The sequence below is a fragment of the Thermobia domestica genome, chromosome 10 (assembly GCF_964235325.1).
Source record: "Thermobia domestica chromosome 10, izTheDome1.hap1.1, whole genome shotgun sequence".
Taxonomy (NCBI): domain Eukaryota; kingdom Metazoa; phylum Arthropoda; class Insecta; order Zygentoma; family Lepismatidae; genus Thermobia; species Thermobia domestica.
Genome location: NC_137463.1, coordinates 128,505,802 through 128,529,614, shown reverse-complemented (window position 1 = coordinate 128,529,614; position 23,813 = coordinate 128,505,802). Strand labels below are relative to the sequence as shown.

General features: G+C 34.9%; 1 protein-coding gene across 1 annotated transcript in view; it reads left to right on the top strand.

Annotated features, from left to right (window-relative positions):
- The window catches only part of LOC145662705 (uncharacterized), an 89,797-nt gene extending 82,793 nt beyond the window's left edge, over positions 1–7,004 (top strand). Inside the window, exon 7 of the mRNA XM_081728556.1 lies at positions 1,257–7,004. Within this exon, the coding sequence (XP_081584682.1) occupies positions 1,257–1,762 (506 nt within the window). The 3' untranslated portion in view covers positions 1,763–7,004. The remainder of the gene's footprint in view (positions 1–1,256) is intronic.
- Positions 7,005–23,813: the final 16,809 nt, after the last annotated feature.

Here is a 23,813-nt window from a genome sequence, read left to right as displayed (position 1 = left end):
TCTCCCTTACGTCTCTGCTTTTTTTTTTTGTGTTTTTTTAAAGTCAATTCCTCGTCTTATCTTCTTCTGGAATAGTAATTTGAAAGTTAAGATCAGCTTCCTCTTGGAGCACCCCTATCTTTAATTCAAAAACAAACATTTTTGCTAGCTCTCCTCGCTGGTCTAGTGGCTAGCGCATATGGTCCCGGATTCGATTCAGAACACTGAAATATGAACGCATTATGATGGTTCAAATTCCACCTTAACTGTAGGTTCACGCTTTACATAGCGTAGGTGCTGTAAAGAGACTCTTAAGGCTGCAGACTACTAAATATTTTTGAAAAACTAATAATTTTTCTTTTGCCCGTTTTTCGCAAGTGGAAAGAGGTAATAAAATGTAACTTACCATAGTAATAGATAATGTTATTCTACTCCCGAAAATACGAATCGGAAGAATTTTCAGTGTTGCCAACCATAGAAATTACAGTATGACCAGAATTTGAATTACTCAAAAATCTAGGTAAAGGCAGCGACTGGAAAAATGAACTCAACGGTAGTTGATGACTTATCATGCTCTCTATGTTCCTTGTTTACTACTTTTTAAATAATATTTCTATTTATTTTATAAACCTTACATAAATTATTACAAAATTAGGTTTGGTTTCGAACGTTAAACAAAAACTAAACCGAATTCCCATTTAGCTAACAGAGGTAGGACGATCACTAGTCCAGTAGAGCAGTACTAGGGTAGCTACTATATTTAACGGAAAGGCTGAAATGAAAGATAGAGTGAGACTTGGATTACTGATCCCGCATACTAATGGTACATTATCCAAAGATTCACTTGTGCATGCCAAAGTATATTCAACTGATGCAAGACTATTTATATAGTCAAGAGGCAGATCCATAACAATTGGATTTCATTGCTTAAGAAACTAAAATCTTTACCCATAAAGTCTGACAAGCTGGCATCTTACGGTTCCTTGTCTTATTACAGAACTCATACGATACTTGAAAGGCACACAAGTATGTAAATGTATGGAAATAAGGAACTGTATATGTAAAATCTTTTTTATTGAAGTATGCATTACCTTGTAAATTAAACAATCAATGAATTTGTGTTTCTTCTTGTGTTCTTTGACAAAAGACACATTTGACAGGTAGTTAGGCATCTAGCAACAAAGAAAGGCATGATGTTAGTTCACGTTTGGCAAATATATTCTCATATCTTTCTGTATTTTTAAAAATAATCTTGAGTCTTCTCTATGTTTTTGCAGGATGTGCTATGGCCTTTATGTCAATCGTTACGATTTTGGTGATCGCTATCTGCCGAGTGCATATGAAGAAATCAGTAATGTCCAGGTGTCCACGAAATCGCCCACCTCATCACCAGCAGTTGCCATTCTATGATATAGATGTTTATGTGAACCGTCCAGTTGGCGAAGCAAGTGGGAGCGATTTCCCTCAGACTATTTCTTCGTATGCAACCCCATCGTCAGGGTTACTGGTGACATACAATATCAACAATGGCGTACAGTTCGTAGGCAAACCAATAGACCCTCCACCTTACTCTGAAATTGTCAGCCTTCCCCCGCGGGAAGGACCCCCTCCTCCATATACTTCACGGGAAAACATTGCCCACGAACTTTCAGGGCCGGAAATAGAAGAGGGCGGTCCTACAGATGCCTTACTCGGTTACGTACACAGTAGACAGGGTGCTGTTGCTGTGCATTGTGGAGAGAATGGCTTCAGGGAAGACACGCCCTTGCAGACACAAAGGTAGAAAAACTACTATCTATATATATGAAATGATACTGTGTGTGCCATATTAATGTATGTGAATATATATATACATCATCCCTAATGCTCAGTGTTACTTGTTTGAAGTGAAGCATACAACCTTGAATATTACAAATGTTGAATATGAATCTCTGAAGTTTATCAACCATGACAGTTGATGTTAGGAAGCATTTTTCTTCTTAAAACGGAACGTTTATTTTTGTATATGTAAACTTGTAGACTATTAAGAACATATTATATATGTAGCAAGTAATACATTCATTATAAGAAAAATGCGTATTGTAACTGCTTGTTGATGTTAGAGAGATGTCTTCCTAGTTATGTGTGTAATGCGCACTGCCACACCTAAATGTGTTGTTTTACGTACTAACGAATGATTGACCATAGAAAATACTGTTACTAAATAAAACATAAGAATTTTACATGGTAAATGTGTATTTTGTATTTTTATGTTCCATAATTGCCTATAATACTCGCGATGTATACTGTTAAAATATTCAGGGTATTATTAGAAAGATACGACAAACTTTTCAAATGTTTTATATATATGATAGGACATGTAAACAATAAAAACAGGTAAACAATAAGCTGTATCTTGAAAGCAAGAATAAATAAACAATGAAAGTATCTCGGAAGCATTTACTGCAAAAAATTGAGATTAAAATTCGTGAAAGGAGCTTTATAATTTTTCCATATTAACTCGTGAATGAAGCTTTATAATTTTAAATATTATTGGCTTTATAGTTCATTATCATCGACCGTCGAAATTACCGCATTGTAGATGTACAAATCTGTTCTAACTAGTTGACGCACGTTATTTATTTATTTTTTTAATATATAACAGAATGCGTTATAAGGAACAAAGTAATTGAGAAAAGTCAAAAATAAAAGAGTACAGCTAGGATGAACGTGAATTTTTATCTACGCTAAATAAAACGAAGCGTTATGGCTTTTTCGGTATCTTCCATTACTCTCTTCCATTTCCCGGAGAATACTCTCTCGAAGTTTGTTATATCTTTTTAATACTTTTATGAATTTTTGGGGTCCATGAAAAGAATAATTTCTGGATATGTTAGTACGATACGACATGACTACTTGCTGTATCATGAATTAGCAACTGAAGAGAGAGAGGATAGAATTAACAAATGTGTTCACTCTGCCATCATTTGATAGGATATCTTTATATGATGCTTCCAGGAGAATTTATTTATTTTTTTTATGTGAATGTTCTATAGCTGCATTTTTAGGAAGTCTTTTATTTCGTAATACAGATACTTTCGTTTAGTTGCATAAATTGTTATGCTATATGTAATGAAGATAATTAAAATCTCTCTTACAAATATATTCGACCACCTATATATTCAGCCTAGTTGACTTGATGCTTGTATTCGTCTATTTTTTGCACGCTTAACATCATACTTTACTTTACTTTTCTTTTTCTTTTTTTGTAGAAAATGGGCGGAGTGTACACAGTTTCTAATTCTGTTATAATAGATAATCAAGAATTGTTAAGTATCTTAAAAGAGGAAGACAACATTTTGCCATTAGATAATAACTCATTGCCTTACAAATTCACTTTCTTGGTAGTAGACTGGTATTCAGTATGAGGAATAACGAGTATTACCACATATAGAGTAGAGCTAAACTGAAATTTGCATATAAAATTTTGTATCCGTTTATTTGTTGTAAAACCATTACATAATCACAACTGTGAGACGTAAATAAAGGCAGTTGGTGGCATTGCGCTTGATGGTAACATATCAATGTTGTTTTTATGTTGTTGAGTGTTTGGAGTGAAAGACGGTGATTTAGACTTCCAGGAACACTGAAAGTTTGATTATCTCATAAGTGGCAATGAAATATTTAACTTAACAGTAGTTTTCTTTATTTTGTTTTCTTACTGTGAAAGATCTTATGTATTTGTATCAATCGTAATATCTAAATTACAAACTACCGTATTTATCCGTGTATGCCGCGCACCTTTTCTGTACAAAAACAGGATGCGCGGCATACACAAGGAAATATAGAATTGACTGAGCCACCAAACATTTAAAATCACGGTGAGTTTTTATTAACCTAATACTGGAATATTGTGAGTAATTTTACAAAAGTAGAAAAGTTTTAATATAAAACGACAAGTTAGAGCTCATCTTTCCTAATTGCATCAACCGGCCTTTCAAGAACCACTTGCGGCGACTGTATACTGAATGATGGCGACTGCAGTACACGAAACTACGCCAACTGGCCGAATTAAGAAACTGCACTTCGCCTTTTGTGCGAATGGATTATTGAAGCATGGAATTCAATTCCAGAGGATCTTGTCGTCCGCAGTTTTAAAAAATGCTGCATTTCCAATGCCAGAGATGGGAGCGAAGACTTTATTCAGTCCGATGGTGATACGTGCTCCAGCTCCTCGGGAGATGACGGCAACGAAGAAAGCTAGACACGGTAGTGATTTCTGTTAATAATCACAGTATTGTTGGATTGTCTCTGTGTATAACGATTTTAATGATTAATGATACATTGCACTTTTTTTTTTTTTTTTTTTTTGAGAAAATTGATGTGCTCTGCTTACACGAGTTTTTTAAATTTTAACCTTCCAGAAATTGGGGGTACGCGGCATACACGCGTAAATACGGTACTTTGGTGCTGAAACATAAATAAATACTCAAGTATGTGAAATGAAGCATGAGTTAATCAGCCACAATTCCATGAATATACATATTACGCTAGCAAAATTATTCCCCATTACTTTCTAAGGAATTATTGAAGCATGTGCTGTTTCGTAACTGCCATTACGTACATAATTGCAACGAATGTTTGACATCAGATTTTAAATTGGAATGTAATTTTCGTAAACGTAATGTAATGTTTATGTTTGGCATTAGCGTGAAAAATGAAGTATAGTCGGCACAAATCAATCAGGCTACTGAAAACCACTTTAATTGTCTATTTGTCTCGGTCATTAGGGAAATGATATAGTATGAGACGGTATGAGCTTGTGTTGACAACTTCGAGAAGTATAAGAGCAGGAATGTTAGTATATTAGTAATTAATAGATAGGTAATTACAGTAATAATACACACATTGTACCGTCAATTAGTTGTAATTAGAGAAAAAAACTAGGCAGTGATATTATATAAGAAAATAACATGTGATTTAGATGAGCACTATATTGTAGTACAACACAATTCTACTATCGTAAATTCTTGAAAAGGACAATGAAGAATTCTATTAGAGGAAATCAGGGTGACACGATGATGTATATTATGATGTTATAGAATGGTTTGAAATATGTCATTCATCGAAACGAGAAATATCTCTAGTATTTAGTGTCAGCCACCTTTGTTATAGGATCATGTTATTATAGCACATTTACTACATTCCAGGTAGAGACAAAAATCGTACTTTTCATTGCGTAGCGCATATAGTTTGCTGCTGGTCTGAGAAATTATCCATAGAACCCTTGAAAACGCCCAGCAAATAAGACAATGATGTAATAAAAATATTAAATTTTTTTTCTGTTACAAATAAAGATTTATAGGAAATACATACCGCTTTCTTATTCGTGGGGTGACATTTTGGAACGTAAACTAAAGCCCACTTAAAGCAGGAGATTGCCGTAACATTAAATGTGTTTTGCGGTTCTTTAAATAAACATTTACTTAAACTTTGTTTTCAAAAAGCTGTTAATTTGTGTATGTAAATTTATATTGTTCAGTATTACTCCCAAAAGAGTATTATTACTAGAAAGAACTAAGAAATATGATACCGGTAGTGATATATTATTTTTCTGCAATCTTGATGAAATATTTTACTGGGATAGTCGTAAAATGAGAGTTCGAATTCTTAATGGGACAATTTAAACTGGGTATTTCATCATTGCTAACTTGTGAGATTTATTTCAATGATTTCAGTGAATAAACAGTGTTATTCATCTATCTTTAAGATTTTTCTCTAGTGCAACGAATGTAGTTAATGAGGTTAATAGGAGAATTTGTGAGATTTAAATAAGTAAATACTGCTGTTCAATTATATTAAGTGTTCTTCCCAGTGCAACTAGTGTAGTTAAAGAGGTTAATAATGAAACTTAAAATATATATATATATATATTTATTGCGTATACTACGGTTTTTGTTTCGTGTATTAAGCACACACTGATAATAAGTTTTTCTTTACTTGTATTTTATATTTAAATTACGCTACCTGAGATAATAACAAATTACTTGATCAAGAAATTAAACTAACAGTTTTAATATCGGAGTGTTTTTTGTTTCTAATGATGAACGAGAGATGCAGCTATATTTTATTTTTTAAATCTTAAATAATTTTGTATTACCTGCAGTTTTGTTTGCACTCAGTAATGTTAAGACTCATGTACCTTTGTGTCGTATCAGTGGTGCATGAATACATTCCAGATTTTTTTCTTTTTGTGGGAGTGTTATTGGAACACGTGGAACTACATTTTTTAAAAACAAAAATATTATATTATAGTTGGAATAGATACCATTGTTAACATTTGTTTTCATAGTTCAGATATATTGTTTGATTCACGAACTGAGGAGGTTTTACGCCCAGAGATCTGCTGTTGGTTCTTGCATCACTGATTTTGTTTTTAACTAAGATACGTTGCTCATACACATACATATATTTTTGGCATATATTTTTTTTGTGATTTTGTTTTACATGTATATAACTTATTTAACAAAAAATTAGAACGAATTTATTTGTTTTTGCTTTGTAATATTAATATTGATATTATTATGTTTTGCAAGTTTTCTTGTAATAGTATAGGGCCCAGTATGTACTTAACATTATAGAACTATGTTCCTACTTGTACCGGTAGTATGTAAAGATACTGGATTTAATTTGCAGTTTGAATTGAAATTTCGATAATTGTGCTTGATGTATTGTTAAGCAAATTATTTGTAACCTATATTGTGTAACAGGTTTTAGAATGACTGTATGAATTTTTTTTTTTAGCAAACTATCTTTTATAGTGAAAAATAAAACGACTAGAAAGAATTCAGATATGAAAATACTTACTACCGTAGTGAAACTTTATTTTTTAACGGAAGTTTCAATGTAGTTCAAATATATGATAAAATTTAAGAGAATAATAAAATCTTAAAACAGTGTGCTTTGAAGTAATAAAAATAACAGAAATGCAATATCAAAATATTTTTTTATGGATAGTAAATAAATATTTCATTCGACTGTGAGAACTGTAGTATTTATTTCCATATAAATTCCCCTGATACGTTGAAATTCCCCTGATGACTGACCATAACTCTAATGAGAAAATGTAGCAGTGTTAATAAAATGTTATTTTTCTCGTATCCTCAGTTTACAACTTATATGAAGTACTCGATGTTTTGCACAAGTTCCTTCATGTCTAAGCGCTTAGCATACACTTCTTTGACATGGAAGACCCGGGTTGGATCCCCGGCGGGAATTCATATGGTTCGGATTCCACATTAAGCTGTAGAGCCACGTCTCATATAGCCTGGCTGGTGAAAAGGACGCTAAACTGAAAATGAAATGAAAATCGATGTTTTGCACCAAGCCTAGTGACTAGCTAGTAGTCTTCTCTGCAAGGATAGACCACGAAGATAAGCTCAAGCGAATAATCCAACCCGTTAGAAATATGTAAACTTTTTCACTGTTTCTCCCTGCGTTTTTATAACTTCCCATTTTATGCTGGTCACATAGGCTTGAATCCAATATAGAATATCCACGTTTCTCTTCTAAATATAGCCCTTCTATTTCTATGAGGGCTAAATAAACATTTTATGCTAAATAATAAATATTAGAAGAAATGTTTTTCTTAAACTTTTCCTACTATAAATATGAAATAACATCACACAAGGGTCATGAAATTGAAAGGGGAAAAAATCCCCATATAGCTTAAATAAAAGAAGGGGGAACTGTATGCAGTCTGTGAAATTTGTGTACTTTCTGTACAACATTAGTAAAAAACACACACACATCATCATCATTAAAAAAAAAAAAAAATCTTTGCTCAAGTAAAAATAATAATAATGACAGAGGTAATGTTTGATACCAGTAATGATTGGAAATCTGCTCAAAGACTTGGCAATTTAAAAAATAGAAAAAAAATCTTTCCAAATACCAGGTACTCTAAAACGTTTTAAGCTTTTTGCGAATGAGATGGCATTAATATTCCAAAATCGCAGCGAGACAGGTGTCACGTCATTTGACAGCTGATAATTGAAGCAAGCAGATGTGCAGAAAGTGTTGGAATTCTTATAACTTGACGTAAGATACTGTGTCGTAAAGATGAATGAATTTTCTACGATACTGCACTAAACTTTACAATTTTATTTAGATAAAGGCGCAAATGCAGACTCGCGAAGAAATTTGTGTCGTTTATGAGCAAGGCATATCAAAAGCAACTGCAAAAAGATAATTCCGCCACTTTTGTTCTGGGAGTTTCGATGTCCAAAATACTCCTTGCGGTGGGCGACCAACCATAGCAAAAATTGAATATAATCTGGCAAAAGTTGAGCAAGCCCGTTATGTGTAAGCGGTTACAGTACTAATGACACAACCATCTATCATAAACCATGTTAAACTTTTTTGGGAAGGCTGGCTACTTCGACGCTTGGGTACTACATGATTTGACTTAACATTTAGTCGATCGAATTTCCGTCTGTAAATCTCTATTGAGTCATTTCGAACCCTATCCATTTTTGGAACAATTGATCACTATTGATGAAAAGTAGATAATCTACGGCAACAATGTGTGAAAAATCTCGTGATTGAAGTGAAGAAAAACTCCACAGTCAGTCTGTGGCAAAGCTCACACTGACTTCCAAGAGAGTTATACTGTGCATTTGGTGGGATTAGAAGAGTTTTACATTCCAAAATGATGCAACCGGACAGAACAATGAACTCGAATTTATTCTGCCGACAATGAGGGCGAGTGCAACTATCAATTCAAGAGAAGCGGCCGGAATTGGTCAACAGAAATGGTGTCGTATACAACGCTGACAACACCAAATCACATACATTTTTAAGGACCCGTCAGAAATTGCGAGAACTTAGATGGAAGGTTCAATGAATTCGCAGTATAGCCCGAACCTAGCACCAGCAGACTATCATTTCTTTTAGTCTCTGCAGAACTCCCTAAGTGGTGTTTAGTTGGTTTTCAAAAGAGATCTGTGGAAACCACATGTCACAATGTTTTGACCAGAACCACAGAAGTTCTATAGCGATGGGATTATGATGTTGCAGGAGGAATAATAGGTTTTAGACAACCTGCTGTAAATAGAGTGGAAGTATAGGAAAATATACATTATTTTCCATCTTATTGTAAATGTTGTTCAATTTGATAAAAAAAAAAAATCTATGGTATATTATTGTTTGTATTTTGAATTACATATATGGAGGCACCAAAATTTTTTCTGTGTTTGGAGTCTTTGAGGGTCTTAATCCGGCCCTGCATACTGCCAGTAGAAAATATTTCTTATCCATTGCTAGTTTTCTTAGTGTATGAACAGCTTTTGTTTGACCTGTCTTTATCCCTTCGTAAGGGAGGGCTTCTGACAATTTTGATATTTTGGACTAAGGTAGATCATGAAAAATATTTATTCATCGTATCCACATTTGAAATCGAACCTAGGAGAGCATGCAGTTTGTAGAGTTTACAATAGGTAAAAAGAAAGTATTAATCAAAGGAAACATTTCTACTACGTACATAAAATGAGCGGTCCCGACTTCGATTCTCGGTGAGAGACTCGGTCGGAAAGGTGTAAAAGCTATTTTAGGTAAGCCATTTTGAGTGATGATTTTCCTGCTTCTTCGTCATTCACACCAGTAAAGTTCCGGGAATGTATTTACTATAAAAGGATCCAGGCGCGTCCTTCCCCACTTCCCCGGTTAGTGTGATCATCAAGATATGTCTCCCTTACGTGACGGGGTAAAATGGTCATAGATGCCGAGTGCCTAGAAATATAATTCCTAATTCTTAACGTATGTACTGTAAAACTAACCTTTAACAAAACTGTAACGAAAAAGATGATACAAGTTCAGCTACTATTTTTATGCTCATGTCATGGTGCATATAAAGCTGCCACGGAAGTAATACATGTCGGTAGCAGAAGCAGGTTTTGCGATATAAATCCGTTACTGTGAAGTACGATAGTAGTTTTTCATTTAACAAGAAGGGGAGAGGTACGGTGACTCAGTGGTAGAGTGGTAAAGTGCTTGCCTCTGGTTCGATCCACGGTCAAGCAAGTTTGTGGTGGACAATATCGTGTCCATGGGTTTTCTCGCGGTATTCAAATTTCCTCCCACATTCTTATTCCACCAATTTTTCTATCATCACTCACTTGCCTTATTTATACGTTTCCCTTAGCCTTTGTTGTACGTTAAACTGAAAGATTTTCATTATTTAGCAAGAAATAGCGAGTCGTCAGGAATTTGTTTCTGAAGATTGATTTTTATAGTTGCAGCTCTAAAAGAAAAGTCCTTTAAATAATTATTTGCCTAGTACTCGTTTATGAACAAAGTTCACGGTCATCTGGAAATATATTTGATCTATAATGCAATTAGGTATAAAGATTGGAAAGGAATTCTGGAAGGAAACCGACATGGTCTATATTTAACGGTACCATCCTAATATTCACAAATAGTGTTGCCAACAATCAAGTGCCTTGTTCACAAGTCTCGTGGGCAACATTGGTTCACCAAAATCGTTGATTTCAATTACCGTTTTAGTGTTAACATTATTCATAGTATAAAAACTACTGAATAGATTGATACAATTTTTGTAGTGTTACCACCGTAAGACTGAAAATATATAGAGCCTAAGGTGGTATAATTTCATTAATAGAATGAACTCATTTCAAAAATAAAGTAATAGGTAGCAGTTAATAAAGGTTATAAGGTATAAATGGATATTGCAACTATAATTATGGTTTCATCTCACTAGACGAAGTCTAAAATTATCTCTCTCAGTCTGGTTATTCTCTTTACGGTCTTACTCCAAGTATCTTTTTGAAAATATTACGTCAAATCTCCTCAATAGCTCTATTCCAATGATTTTGTTCTCGATTTGTGTGTGTGTGACATCAAAGAGGAAACGTCGGGTGATCTTTACGTGTCGTCAAAATGTCACCGTGGAACTTTACCACAGACAAAATCAGCTTCGCCCTTAAATGTCCTACAGTCATTCAGTCCTTATGTCCTTTGGCGTAAAGAGCTCCTCCGTGGCTAAGCGGTTAGCGTATCCGCCTTTGGCGTGGGAGACCCGGGTTCGATTCCCGGCGGGAGCTCATGTGGTTCGGATTCCACGTTAATCAGTAGGTCCACGTCTCATATAGCCTCGCTGCTGAACGGGACGTTAAACTCAAAATCAACTCAACTCCTTTGGCGTAACTAGGGTATTTTCCTAGGGCGGGGGGAGGGGGCATGGCCCCATAGTTCTAAAAATTGGAAGAATCTTTTAGAGGACCTCGTTATATATATATATATATATATATATATATATATATATATATATATATATATATATATATATATATATATATGTGTGTGTGTGTGTTATTCTGAGTCCTCCTTGCCCCGCACTCATTAAGTTCTTCAAGTTATGTAGTTCTTACACGAGACTGTCATGTAACAGTTCAGTGAAAATATATTACATTATAAATTTATTTAAAATTGTACATTTCCTATATTCAGTTGCTACTAAATAACTATCAAAAATTTACTCTAATTATGAAAACTCAATTTTCTATTACTGTTTCACTCGTGTAATTCTGAGCGAAAGTACATTTACGTAAACATTGACTATTATGTTCTCACAAGGAAGGGACATGAACATGTCATTCGGATTTCCGAATCAAACCTAGTCCATTCGATAAACATAACAAAGATATGTTCATTCACAAAAAATAGGTGCCATGGACAAAGAAGTAAGCCCCTGGGGTCCACTAACCCTGTTACTATAAAGAAATTCGTAGACTCACAGTGAAATAGCTATTACATCAACACTATTCATTGGAAAGTTATGGTTTATAGTTCATTCTCTTCAGCATAAAATAAGCTTTCCAAAGGTGTTATGTATTGGGGTCCATAACGTAATTGAACAGGGAAAATTGGGAGAATATGGGGGAAAATTCCTTCAGAAATCCCTCCCATCAACTTTGCACCCCTCTGGAGAGGCATCGGGTAAAAGCACTCAATCCAAATGTATCTCGAAAACAGTCACGTGAAGTTGGCACAACCACATCGTAGAAATACAAAAAATTTTATGTCAAGATTTAGTGCTTAATTAGTGCTTATTAGTGCTCAAGGCCGCATAATTAGTGCTCAATTTGTTTTCCAGATAAATTGATTACTAAGATGGTTGGGCCAACTTCACGTTTTCTAAAAGTTGTTTCAAAATTCAAATTAAATGGTATAGATAATTAGTGCTTAATTTGTGCTCTTCATCCCACATGGTCCCAGAATTAGTGCTCAATAAATAAGTGTATACGGGGCATAATATATATTTGGGGTAACTGTGAAGTTGGCCCCACCACTTCGAAAGAAATCAAAAATTTTCATGCCACGAATTAGTGCTTAATTAGTGCTTTCAATCCCACATGGTCCCAGAATTAGTGCTCAATTTATTCTCGAGATATATTGATTACTAAGATGGTTGGACCAACTTCACGCTTTCTAAAAGTTGTTTCAAAATTCAAATTGAACGGTATAGGTAATTAGTGCTCTTCATTCCACATGGTCCCAGAATTAGTGCTCAATAAATAAGTGTATACGGGGCATAATATATATTTGGGGTAACTGTGAAGTTGGCCCCACCACTTCGAAAGAAATCAAAAATTTTCATGCCACGAATTAGTGCTTAATTAGTGCTTTCAATCCCACATGGTCCTAGAATTAGTGCTCAATTTATTCTCGAGATATATTGATTACTAAGATGGTTGGACCAACTTCACGGTTTCTAAAAGTTGTTTCAAAATTCAAATTAAACGGTATAGGTAATTAGAGCTTAATTAGTGCTCTTCATCCCACATGGTCCCAGAATTATTGCTCAATAAATAAGGGCATACGGGTCATATGTATTTGGGTGGGCCGAAAAAATATTTTTTCTTTGTTTGAAATGATATAGTGCGGAAAACTTGCCTCTATAGTAGAGAAAAGAAATGTAAAAGATTTTTTTTTTTTTTTTTTTTTGGTGAACGTCTGGCGGTAGCGCAACGACTCTAAACTTTGTGAAAATATACGATTTTCATAACTTTTCCAATACATGGAGAGAATTCAAATAACTTCTACAACAAGTAGCTATTGGCTTATTTCAATAGAGAAAATTATAGAAAAGATAAATAAATGGAAAAGAAATACATTTTACAATTTATTAGTAGCGTATTACACTTATAAAAATTCTTCTTTTTTTTAAAAAAAAACGAAGAAGACAAATCTACATTGAAACATTTTTTTTCTGATTGTGTAAAACTTCAGTTTGTAGTGAAATACAGTGTTTTACTTGTCTTTAGTTTATTTTGGGTCAATTCCGCGGTAAGTGACCCTACGAAGGAAAAGTTTGAAGTTTCACCTTAGCCTACATAAGTATTAAAATTATTTTTTAAGAATGCTGAATTTTTCATACATGAACAAGATGATACCAACATTGATTTGTAGATGGCTCTGCAGGAGGTAAAATATGGCCACTTTCATGTCGCAGAATATCGTACCTACGTTTGGATTTTAACACGAAGTTTTTTCCTGCTAATTCCTGTAGGTAAGTGAAGATCGCGTATGGCATTTATTAAGGTAATGTTTGTGTTTACATCAGTGACATTGTTTTGCACATAATTTAATAATAGCATGAAAATTATAATAATTGATTTATTCAAGTAGGCTGTCGTGTAAGTCACAAGAAAACATAAATAACTTTATGTATTTATATACATAATTAAACAAAAAAGCTGTTATTCTAAATTTTCTTCATTTGGACAGACGGTAATCAAAGGCCGTGCAGAAAGTCCTGAAATAATACGTGTAACTCTTTTAAATACAAAATATAATATGTCGTGTAAGTCACATTTCTTTCCCTGTCGTGTAAGTCACATTATGCGTGTCGTGTAAGTCACATTTTGTTGCAGTGTTACCACACTGCCAATAGTAGCTAACTGCAGTAAAACGTATAAATAGTGAATTGATAACTCAATTAATGTATTAAGTGCCATGTTTAGTGTAAGAGAATGAAAGATAAGGAGGATAAAAGCAATATTATGAAGTATGGATGTAAAATGTACTTGAGTGGACTATAAATGTAACAAATGAATGAAAAGTTAAACAATATGAATCAATGTGATCTAGAAATAAGTTTTAAAAACGTGACAGGAAGTATCTACTGTCTCTGGAACAATGTCGGCATATGTGGTTCCGAAGTTTCTAGCCCAGCTACTTTTAATACCAATATTGGTTTTCTCGTACTCTTTCGTTGTTTTGGAAACATGCTTCTAAATTGGTATTTATTGCCTTTAGGCATCTAAAGCTTAGGTCGGTATAGGACGGAGGTGGGCATGTGGGAAAGGATTCGTTCAGATCTATTGAAAGTATATCATCTCGACATTTGCCTGGTGTGAATGAGGAACACCTCAGTCAGAATTGCCAGCTATATGTTTTAAATCCCCAACCTACCGAGCCAAATCTAGCACGCTACTACTCTGTCACGCTTCCTTGGTAGAAAACATGCTTACTCAAACGAAAATATGTAAGTCACAACAAAGTTTTTTTTTTTTTTGAAGATTATGAAATTAGGACGTCAAATATGTAACACTTGTCTTTTCTATTGCATTTTCAGATGTGCCTAGTTCAGAAGCTGAATGGAAGCGGAAATAGATAGAGAAGTTGAAAAGAATCATATTACATCAAATGGATTTTTAGTGGAAATTACTGTTTTATGTACCAAGAAAAGATACAAACCGGTCACTGGATATCACACAGTTGTACTACATAAACTGCAATAATATATTTTCCTGAAGAAAAGGAAACCACAGAACATGATTCGTGCGTAATATCTGATTGTATGCATCAAGATATGTTTCCATTTGCTTATTTCAAGTCTACACTTACGGAAGATTTTGAAGGGTGTCATCCGGGTTTTCCGATCAACAATGTGAATTATCAGTCGGATGATGGTGCACAACATTATTCACTTTGTTCAATACCATTGCAGAAAGTTGAAATGTATTGGCATTTTTCGGCTACGAACTATGGAAAGGGCTCTCAAAGACAAATTGATCCTCAATCTGTTTTAGAATTTATTGAGAGAGCACGCAAGTTATGCCCGAACATAAATGTAATATACTGCAGTAAAGAGTATTACTTCAAAAATTTCAGTTGATGAGCCAATGGAAACTTCATAAGAAAGAAATATGTAATATTCCAAAAACACGAAACCAGCACTACTTTCATTGTGTTTCAGCGTATACTATTGAATGTTGTCTCATCTAAGATATTTCTTCACCACGAAGGAAGTTCGATTTCATTCCAGAACTGTTCATTAGCGCATGTGAAGGGAATAAACGCAGCGAAGAATACTCTACTGGAGACAGGATATTATTACACTTCGCCGAAAAAAAACTATTAAATATTTGTTAGATGTGGAGAAAAGAATCAGAACAACTGTATGTAACATTTCTTCGCCATTACCATCAAGATAAAGAATTTTATTGGCCGCAACAGAAAGATTAGGCCTATGTTGCATTAACAGACGTCGATCACAGACATAAATTAGAATTTGACAAATTTTGCTCCAATAAAAGAATGTTAACTTCTTGTTTTGTCGGTTAACTTCCTTTTATCTCTCTAAATCATTAGTGCCACTCTGTCCGCCAAAAGATTTTGAAAGTGTAATTAAACGAAGACATGATGTTAGACTTGTCGTGTAAGTCACAAATTTATGTCGTGTAAGTCACGTTATATTTGTAGCATATATTTTAAAATAAATACAGAAAATATAATAATTTTCTTTCGGTCTTATACCTTGGTATCTACTTAATATATGTGAAAAGTTTTAGTTTTCTTGCAGCAATAGAAGAACAGAATTTTCATATAGTTAACCGTTATTCGAAACACGATGTCTCCTACTGTCGTGTAAGTCACGTATATATTTAGAGACTTGTTTCAGTCATTTTGTTTACATATTTAAATGCTGCAAATAAAAATGAATAAAGGACTTACTGCCCCTTATTTATAACCTAAAACTTGCCCATGAATATATCTTATAATTTTTGTAATACATAATATTTACTGCCGTCTGACGTCTGTTGTCGTGTAAGTCACAAATGGAATTAGCCTTTGGCAGTTTGAAAAATGTTTTGCTTAAGAAACTTGGCATTGAAGATCTTAACAAAAGTGTATTTCTTATAAAACCATCTCTGGAATTGGACCTGACAACTTTTTGTGATGCCTCAGTCACCAGCTTCATGCATCGTTCCAATGCTTGGGTGTGACATGGGAGTTTGTCAAAGTTCCACTCAGCAGCTGTTGAACGGTAACCGAATCTGTTGATCGGTAAATATTCGCAGCAAAGGCGGTGGTGAAAGTGTAACAGTGTTCCTAAGTGCAAAAACAAAGTCCGGAATGACAATTCATTAAAGTGTAAGAAACACACACCACACTGTAGTGGCCTTTTAATTTGTTCTCCAATTTGGCAAATAATACCCATTTTCCACCCTGTATTGGCAACAGTACCATCACATCCAATTACATCGAATTCCCGGCGGGTGCTCATGTGGTTCGGATTCCACGTTAATCAGTAGGTCCACGTCTCATATAGCCTCGCTGCTGAAAGGGACGCTAAACTAAAATCAACTCAACTCAACCAATTACATCGAGTTCATGAAATGAAAATCCAGCTTCAGTCAAAGAAGAAAGAGTGTTATTGGCGATGTTTTAAGCAGATCCAGAAGAGGGTGAAACCTGACCAACGAACACAGAATTAGGTTCTTGTAAAATTCAGTAATGTTCCTCTTATATAGTTTGTCGAAACTGCTTTGAATTTACTTTCTCAATCACGAGAGTGTCATTTTTCCTTCCATCAAAATATAGACCTTCAAGTGAGTTATGCTTGTCCTTTTTCTGCATTTGGAGTTCTGAGCGGTTAACACTTTTTTTCTCATCTAACCAGGGAACTGTACGAATCGGGCACTCGAGTTGCCGGACGAGGTGCATCACATGTGAAAGAGGATGTAAAAAGATGTCCATATGCAAAATTGTAGCGGCTGAGGGCAACATTGACGAGCGTGAGAGGCGGAAGAAGTGGGGCCTACAGTGGGACTTAATAACACAGAAATATGCAGAATCACACGTTTCGCTCCCGAATGGTGAAAGAAATGCATGTCAAATATATAGGGAGTGGAGCATGAAAAGAGGTGCTATATTGTGGGGGATATGAACATCATGGGCGCCATCTTGAAAGTAGCCATCTTGAATTTGAATTCAAAATGTTAAATGAAAAGTGCGGCATGTGGCATATCAATTAAGACTGAAATTTTACCAGAAATTCATTGGTGTGAATAATTTTATAGTTTCTTTATTGTGAGTTGAGAAATACGAACATGCAACAACGTCTGGAGGGGATATATGGACATAGGCAACATAACCAATGTTTCATTTGAGTCCTGTTAAGGTACAAGTCAATTGCCCAGCAAAGAATACATGACAAAAAGATATACTATACGCATATGACAATGATCGTGTGGAAAACCATATTATCTAAACCATTCCCAATGTAGTCACTGGATGCACCTCTATAAGAAGAGTACAAAAAGTGTGTTCACATGCAATTCACTGGGAATGTTGCAGGGGATAAAGATTGCTGTCTGTGTGTGAACAATATACGTACTTGCCTAAAACACTCATTTTCAATTTCGTGCTTCCCGGTTCATTAATTTCATTAAGCATGTCTTCTACGTAGCTGGATATCTTGAAGAACATCCGTGAAAATTCCAAACTCAAATGACCTATTGTTTTGATTCTGACATAGCAGCAGATTGTCAGGAAGATCAGTGTACTAATCCCAGCTTCGTCAGGTGTGCACACTGCGAAAATGTCTTTTGCTTCCAGCACATTCTTATCGACACCCTCCACATCAACTGTGTTTCATAGACTGGTACAGTATCTTTTTGCCCCTATATTTACTTGTAATTGCCTATGTTATGATTCATGTTATTGTATTTCAAACGACTCATGGTGTAATGAAACGTGTTTTAGGCAAGTACGTATATTGTTCACACACAGACAGCAATCTTTATCCCCTGCAACATTCCCAGTGAATTGCATGTGAACACACTTTTTGTACTCTTCTTATAGAGATGCATCCAGTGACTACATTCTGCGAATGGTTTAGATAATATGGTTTTCCACACGATCATTGTCATATACGTATAGTATATCTTTTTGTCATGTATTCTTTGCTGGGCAATTGACTTGTACCTTAACAGGACTCAAATGAAACATTGGTTATGTTGCCTATGTCCATATATCCCCTCCAGACGTTTTTGCATGTTCGTATTTCTCAACTCACAATAAAGAAACTGTAAAATTATTCACACCAACGAATTTCTGGTAAAATTTCAGTCTTAATTGATATACCACATGCCTCACTTTTCATTTAACATTTTGAATTCAAATTCAAGATGGCTACTTTCAAGATAGTGCCCATGATGTTCATATCCCCCACAATATAGCACCTCTTCTCATGCTCCACTTCTTATATATTTGGCATGCATTTCTTTCACCATTCGGGAGCGAAACGTGTGATTCTGCATATTTCTGTGTTATTAAGTCCCATTGTAGGCCCCACTTCTTCCGCCTCTCACGTTCGTCCATGTTGCCCTCAGCCGCTACAATTTTGCATATGGACATCTTTTTACATCCTCTTTCACATGTGATGCACCTCGTCCGGCAACTCGAGTGCCCGATTCGTGCAGTTCCCTGGTAAGTTTATTTTTGTCAATAACATGAATGTGGTTATCATCAGTTACAACACCAAAATCTTGCAACACACTTGAAGCGATAGCTGCCGTTGCTCTCTCTGATACTCCAAAACTATCGCTAGTCAGAGCAGTATTTTTCAATTTAATGCGCATCTACCATGGTGACTTCCTCTCAGGCTTAAATTCTTCGAAACTCCATCGTTGCTATCTCCTATTTCTCCAGACGAATCACTGGCTACCTCTTTTGACAGGAGAGTTTCTGTATCTGTATATTTTGAACAAGATAGCTGTGATATTAAATTAGCATTGGACTAAGTTCTTTTATGTTCAATCAACTTCCTTTCATATCTTTGGGTAATCTTTTTTGTTTCTTTTACGTCCACAATTCCAATTTTACTTATGCCAAACTTTCTTTGGGAGTACAAGAATATTAGTTAATGATGGGAATCTTTATTATTGTTTATTTTTTTCGCAGTTACAGATAGGACACAGGGCACTCACAGACCTCACTATCAGTGACCTTTTGGCAATTGCAGTGTTATTTTGCACTTACATAAAGATTTTCTTTTGAAATCTTCAACTCTCTTTTTGAACTTTTCCTTATCCGGCTTAAAGGACTTCAAAGATTACGATAACTGACATGGTATACATTTATTAACTGAACAATTCTGTAAGGCGTTACTGTTGGTATTGAAGCTTTATCAAACACATATTTAACTTGTCGTGCCACAATATTTGAAACTTGAGAAAAACTAACTGACCTATTGTTTGGTTTCACTGCTAAGTTGTAATGTTTAGCCCTATGGAAAAATTAGTTAAGAACGTCTTCATAAGTAGAAAGTTTATTCAATGATAACTCTTTTGGGTTATCAAGTAACGCCAGTTAAACTGGCTGAAAGTAATTTTCTTTGAAACAGCCATGACACAGTGGTTAATACGTATAATCAAATTACTAAACGTTTTTAAACAAACACCACAGAAACTCACATGAACAACACACAGCCAGTCTCGTTACTGGCAGAAACTTTTGTTTCGCACGGAGCTCACGAAAGGAATTGTACGCACAGTTCATTGTAGACTGGCACCACTGGCGCAAATCCCATGGGATAAGGGGGACATGTCATCTTCGAACTGGGGAGACTGTCCCCCCAATAATCCGATTTGAAATGTGTTTTTTTGTGGAGAAATGTGATGATTTGTGTCCGATTGCCACAAAGGAAAGTGAGATGAAATTGATAAACCTCAAATCTGCCCACCTCCCATTGTTGAAGAGAATTAAGCATTGTTTTTCAACATCATAAATATTTTGAACATCGCTTTAAAAAAATATGGGAACGGTCTTTCCCGTCCCCTCCAATGTTGAAGACAAATTTGCGCCGGTGGTTGACACAGTCTATTCCGGTGCACCGCGGTGTGCGAGAGACAGTACACACAGAGACACAGTAGACACAGAGTCCATCACCAGAGGTAGTGACGGAAATGTTACACAATCAGAAAAAACCTTTTTGTTTCAATCAGTCATATATTTCCATATGTCAATTTTTGTAAATAAATATATATATATATATATATATATATAAATGTAATACGCTACTAATAAATTGTAAAATGTATTCCTTTTCCATTTATTTATCTTTTCTATAATTTTCTCTATTGAAATATGTTTATAACTACTACTTATAGAAGTTATTTGAATTTTCTCCATGTATTGGAAAAGTTACGAAAATCGTATAATTTCACAAAGTTTAGGGTGGTTGCCCTACCGCCAGACGTACACAAAATAATATATTTCTTTTGCATTTCATTTCTCTACCATAGAGGCGAGTTTTCCGCAGTATAGCGTTTCAAAGAAAAAAATTCGGTCCACCCTAATATGTATGTTTGGGGTAAATGTGAAGTTGGCCCAACCAGTTCGAAAGAAATAAAAAAAAAAAACTCACGAATTAGTGCTTAATTACTGCTTTAAATCCCACATGGTTCCCGAATTAGTGCTCCATTTATTTTTAAGATATATTGATTTCTAAGATGGTTGGGCAAACTTCACGTTTTCTGAAAGTTGTTTCAAAATTCAAATTAAACTATATAGGTAATTAGTGCTTAATTAGTGCTCTTCATCCCACATGGTCCCAGAATTAGTGCTAAATAAATAAGGGTATACAGGGCATATATATGTTTGGGGTAAATGTGAAGTTGGCCTAACCACTTGGAAAGTAATCAAAAATTTTCATGTCACGAAGTAGTGATTAATTAGCACTAACTAACTAACTAACTCTATGGCCTATGGACCCAGGAGGTTCAATGCCGCGTTCACAAAAGCTCTCCACTGACTCCCATCCTTAACCAATTGGATCCAGTTTCTACTTTGTATTCCTATTTCTGCGAGATCCATCTTGATATTGTCCTCCCATCTGCGCCTAGGTCTTCCTAATGTTCGTTTTCCGATTGGTCTTCCAGTCAAGACTTTGAAAGCGTTTCTACTTTCTTCCATTCTAGCTACATGACCTGCCCACCTAAGCCTCCTAGACTTGACGACCCTAACAATGTTGGGTAAACCGTATAAATTATGTAGTTCCTCGTAATGAAGTTTCCGCCATTCTCCATTCTCGTTCCTCTTGGGTCCGAATATTCGTCTAAGGATCTTGTTCTCAAATGCTTACAGTCTATGTTCTTCCCTCAGAGTAAGCGACCATGTTTGGCAACCATACAGAACAACAGGCATGATTATCGTTTTGTGTATTTTAAGTTTCAAATTTCTCGACAGAATTCGCGACGATAAGAGATTTTGAACCGAATAGTAACACGAATTCCCTGCTTTTAGTCAACATTTAATTTCTTCGTGAATATGATTTTCGCCTGTTATTTTTGATCCTAGATATTTGAAATTATCCGCTTTATCAAAAGTATTATTTAAATTTAACGCATCCACAATTTGCCGTATTACGGTCCCGACGCACTTCCATGTATTTAGTTTTCTCTGCATTTACTTCTAAACTGATCCCAGAACTAGTGCTCAATAAATAAGGTCATACGGACCATATTTAGAATTGGGTTATAATCAACGTTAAAATTAGAAATTGTTGATATTAACACTGACGCATTTCGGGTATATCGCATTTCAAGGGGTCACATTTTATCATCTCTTTCAATCTTCAAAAAGAAAGCAAAAGTCTTCCTTGTGCTCATCCAACCGAGGAATGTCGTTGGAAGCAATCAGATAAGAAATTGTGCAGATGTCCACTCAGTCGTGGACCCAACACTTCTCGTTATCTTTCGATCAGCGTTTTTCTTCTAAGATCACTATAAACATTCTCCAAGGAAGTGATTCTTTCTCACGCATTAAAAATAACAGGAAATCACTAAGTAGTTCATTTTTAAAATACTGATTCCATTTCACAGGTAGTGAGGTATATAAAGGCACAATTATACATGAATCTCCAAACTTCACTGCTATTTCAGTTAAAGTTGTCTAGTATATGTTTCAAATAAATATTCTTGCTTTGAATTTCTTACTGCTGATCATTGGGAATAGTTTATAAAAGTGTAGAAATGTATGACCGTTCAAGTTAGGGCTTTACGTTGATTGACATAGAACAAAAACGATAATACATGGCTAGAATGTGTATTTTTAGAATTGAATCAAATCTCAATAAATTATATCATCTCTACTCTTAACATTCTGCTAAAACCGAACATTGTTGAAATTTACTAGTACCTCTCGTTTCATTATTGATTTCCATCAAGCAAAAACGGCGAGAGATACCGAGAAATGTTTTCCTGGAATCGATTAAACGTCCCAACAATACATGCTATCTACTCCGTTAACCTTCTATTGAAACCGTCAGTGTTAATATCAACAATTTCTAATTTTAACGTTGATAGCCGTACCATAAAAACGGTAATAGATAGGGACAGACGGTTTTTGGAAATCGGTTCAGCGTTTCAAGGAATCATATCATTTGCGCTCGTAGCACTCTACAAAACCGGAAGTGTTTCATTTTTCTTACTTCTTCCGATTTAAAATTTGATCACCGTAGATCACAAACTAAAATATAGCGAGTAATGACTTTCTAATACAGGGCCGTCATTTAGGAGAGCAGGGAAGCAATTGAGGCCTATTCCGGAAGAAGGATACATAGACCGTTTTCGTAAATGGAGAAAAAGAGCCTTAAAAATTTTATTAGAATATATAGCAATAACATAAGCTTGCAAATACCTGTTACACGTTTTCTTAATATAAATGATCTGTTTGCCTAATCAATAGCTTGTATTAAATGAAAAAATATTGTATTTTAAATATTTATAAACATATTTGTATAAAATCTTATGTGCCCTTTTTTCGAAAATCCTTGTTGGTTGAAGAAATAGCTCACTATTAATGCATCACAATGATGTCTTTATTCTAAATAAAGCAAATATGAGCTATTATCCATGGCACTAGATGTATTATGGATTTAGTCCTGTTCATACTCATTCAATATATATTCAATCCAGTTGCTGTCTTCAGCTGACAAGAACTTCATTAAAGACCGAACATCTTTCTATTTCTGTTTACTCACTCCAACAAAAGGGACAGGCTTAAGGTCAATATTACTCAATTCTTCGATATTAGTTTTTGAAAGATAAAATGATGTTGGCATGTTGGCACGTACGTAATAGAACACGAGTGTAGGACAAAATCCAAGTGGACAAAATCCAAGAGGACAAAATCCAAGCGGACAAAATCCAAGAGGACAAAATCCAAGCTAGATTCTGGTAAGTCGGACAAAATCCAAGCGGATAAAATCCAAGGAACAGTATCATGTGCGTAGCTGTGGTATGTGCCTGTGAACACCCTAATTAAATTGTGTGTTTGTTTCTTTCTTCAATTGTCAATTGCATTCTAAAGTTTTTTCTGTAATTCTTTAATTTATTGAAATAACATCTCATTTACTTTTAAAGAACTGAAAATCCAATAAAATATGAAAGAATGTCACAGTAAGAGTGCAGATGAGCTTTAATTACTCATAATATATTCTGGCTACTGCTAGGACATGCCCAGGTGGATCCAATTTAGGGTGA